The sequence below is a fragment of the Salvelinus fontinalis genome, unplaced genomic scaffold, assembly GCF_029448725.1.
Source record: "Salvelinus fontinalis isolate EN_2023a unplaced genomic scaffold, ASM2944872v1 scaffold_0056, whole genome shotgun sequence".
NCBI classification, from domain to species: Eukaryota; Metazoa; Chordata; class Actinopteri; order Salmoniformes; family Salmonidae; genus Salvelinus; species Salvelinus fontinalis.
In genome coordinates this window covers 302,501-305,565 of record NW_026600265.1, presented here as the reverse complement: position 1 = coordinate 305,565, position 3,065 = coordinate 302,501, and the positions used below count along the sequence as shown (strand labels likewise).

Genomic DNA, 3,065 nt, shown 5'->3' with positions numbered 1-3,065 from the left:
CATCATCATTTATTTCATCTGTAGCCTAATAGACGGCATGTTATCCTGAGTTGTAGCGGGAGGACCAGACACCACGTCACAGCCTGACTCCATGTTGAGTTCCATATGATGGTTATTAGCCTGTATCAATATTTGCTCCACAAGCATTTCTTGCATAATTGATTTTACCGGCACAAAAAGATGTCACCTTGTCGAGCATATTTTTTTGTTGTCGCATTTTTAAAGTTTATCGACAAAATGTTCTGTTTCTTTCAGGCCTGTCTTGACTTTTTATTTATTTATCAGACATGCACTTTACTTGCATAAAAAGGTTGAATGGAAACCTGGTTAGTGTCTGGTATTTCAGCTTTGTGGTATTTCAGGTCAACTGAGGACAACTGGAGTGTTGATGCTAAGCCCATAAATGGGCGGCAGGTATCCTGGTGGTTAGAGCGTTGGACTAGTAACCGAAAGGTTGCTAGATTGAATCCCCGAGCTGACAAGGTAATAATCTTTCGTTCTGCCCCTGAACAAGGCAGTTAACCCACTGTTCCTAGGCCATCACCGACTTGCCTAGTTAAATAAAGCTAAAATTAAATAAACAGAGGTGATGATATTACAACTAAATAGTTCAAATGTATTGATCGATCCGTTGAAAACGGCACTCCGTTGTCAATGGTTTTAGCGGAGCTGCGGGTCTCCTTGCCCCCCCCCCCCAGCAGGCTAATTGAACGCTCTCCCACCGTATTGTGACGTTTTATTGATGACGACCTATTAGAATGAGTTCTATAAATGGTTCCAGTTCCAACTCAACTCCGTGATGACATCACGTCTTTGTGTTTTGATTTGATTTGAATGTAAACTTGTTTCTGTGCTGCCATGTGACAGAATATTCATATTTCCATGCATATTGATCTGAGCATCTTTGAGGAACAATGCAGGTGAGTACTGAGGAGGCTAAATTAAAGCCCCCCCCCCCCCCCCCCCCCATTAAAAGCTCAATAGCTATATTCTGACAGTTTAAATTTGTTTAAATTTGTAGAGGCTGCTGCCTAAAGTTCTCAGATTTATAGTTAAATTGTACTCAATACATTTAGCTGTGATACGACTAGCTCCTAAACGTCTAAACTAACATATGGAAGTGTTTTAAGAAGATCCTTCCATGGATCATTTAGCTCTGATACGACTAGCTCCTAAACGTCTAAACTAACATATGGAAGTGTTTTAAGAAGATCCTGCCATGGATCCTTTAGCTCTGATACGACTAGCTCCTAAACGTCTAAACTAACATATGGAAGTGTTTTAAGAAGATCCTGCCATGGATCATTTAGCTCTGATACGACTAGCTCCTAAACGTCTAAACTAACATATGGAAGTGTTTTAAGAAGATCCTGCCATGGATCATTTAGCTACTTGATTGAGAATTTTAGGACCCCTGTAAATATCAAAAACAATATATATATATATATATATTTTTTGGCCTTCGCTACTTTAGCCCATAGAAATACATTGAGAGGAACATAATTTATAAATAGCAGAACACAGAGTCAAAAAATAAATCAGAAAAAATAAGGTTTTGAAGTGTCTGTCCTTTATGTAAGAGATATAAGAAAGCTCAGAAAGAAATAGATATTTATTTATTTTGTTGGCACAAAACTACTTCCATAAATCCATTTTTTGTTTTATAACTGGTACCGGGTTACCTTCAGATGAGTCCCGTGACATTTGTGGGGGTCGTAGAGAAAAACGGAGAACACCGTCTTGTTCGTGAGAGTCTCCCCTTTCCATAGTGGGGTCACATACGATTCGGACGCGACAGACGATTTTCGGGATGTCTCCTAAGCTGACAAACAGCGTTGTAGCTCTACCACTTTCAACCACAGACGTGGAAGGGAGACGTCGACGGATGTGGTGGATTGAGACGCAGCCCAAAATATGTCTCTAGATTAAACAGAAGATTTTGATAGGGACTTTTTAAAACTATGTTAATTAGATTGACACACGGGTACGTCTCTTAAGGACTATAGCCTGATTATCCTCCTACAATGTGGAAGAAAGACGTGTTGTCAGCTTGTTTGTTTACTCTCCTTGTTTGTTTATCTGTAAACGTGTTTGTTTACCTCCCAGCAAGCCAATGAAAACCAAGCCAGGAGAGATAGGAGCTGCTTTGAGAGCCTGACCTTATGGGACCTGAAGAACCACAACCACAGTAGGCTGAAATACACACACACAGACACACACACACACACACACACACACACACACACAGACAGACAGACAGACAAACACCATGTCTGTTTGTGCTATCATGCCAACTCCCTTGTCTCTCATTGTCATGCCAATGGAGTTGGCAAGAGCACAACAGATCTGGGACCAGATATACCTGGTGTACTGTAGTAGAGCACAACAGATCTGGGACCAGCTATACCTGGTGTACTGTAGTAGAGCACAACAGATCTGGGACCAGCTATACCTGGTGTACTGTAGTAGAGCACAACAGATCTGGGACCAGCTATACCTGGTGTACTGTAGTAGAGCACAACAGATCTGGGACCAGCTATACCTGGTGTACTGTAGTAGAGCACAACAGATCTGGGACCAGCTATACCTGGTGTACTGTAGTAGAGCACAACAGATCTGGGACCAGCTATACCTGGTGTACTGTAGTAGAGCACAACAGATCTGGGACCTGTGGTAATAAACCACATAGAGTTGGGTCAATTTTCTCATCCGAGACCTTTCCTCCTCTTAGATCCTCCTCTGTGGGTAGTTAAAGACAGAGAAGAAGATGTAGAATACCAGGAGAGAAGCGAGAGTGAGGAAGGAGATGAGGAGGAGGAGGAGGAGGAAGAGTATGTATGTGTGATAATAGAAGGGTCAGAGGTGGAGGAAGATGAGGAGGAAGAGGAGGAGGAGTATGAGGTTACATGTGTAGGGGAGTATGTGGAGGAAGAGGAGGAGGAGTATGAGGTTACAGGTGTAGGGGAGTATGTGGAGGAGGAGGAGGAAGAGGAATGTTTGTTAGAGGTTGTGGTGAAAGAGGAGGTGGTAGAGGAGGACGAAGAAGAAAGAGTGGAGACGTATGA

The 3,065-nt window shown here is 42.3% G+C and overlaps 1 protein-coding gene across 1 annotated transcript in view; it reads left to right on the top strand.

Moving 5' to 3' along the window:
- The first annotated feature begins 914 nt into the window (after positions 1 to 914).
- The window catches only part of LOC129842601 (phosducin-like protein 3), a 6,275-nt gene continuing 4,124 nt past the window's right edge, over positions 915 to 3,065 (top strand). Inside the window, exons 1-2 of the mRNA XM_055911230.1 lie at positions 915 to 920; positions 2,650 to 3,065. The exon at positions 2,650 to 3,065 is cut by the window's right edge and continues 177 nt beyond it. Of these exons, the coding sequence (XP_055767205.1) occupies positions 915 to 920; positions 2,650 to 3,065 (422 nt within the window). The remainder of the gene's footprint in view (positions 921 to 2,649) is intronic.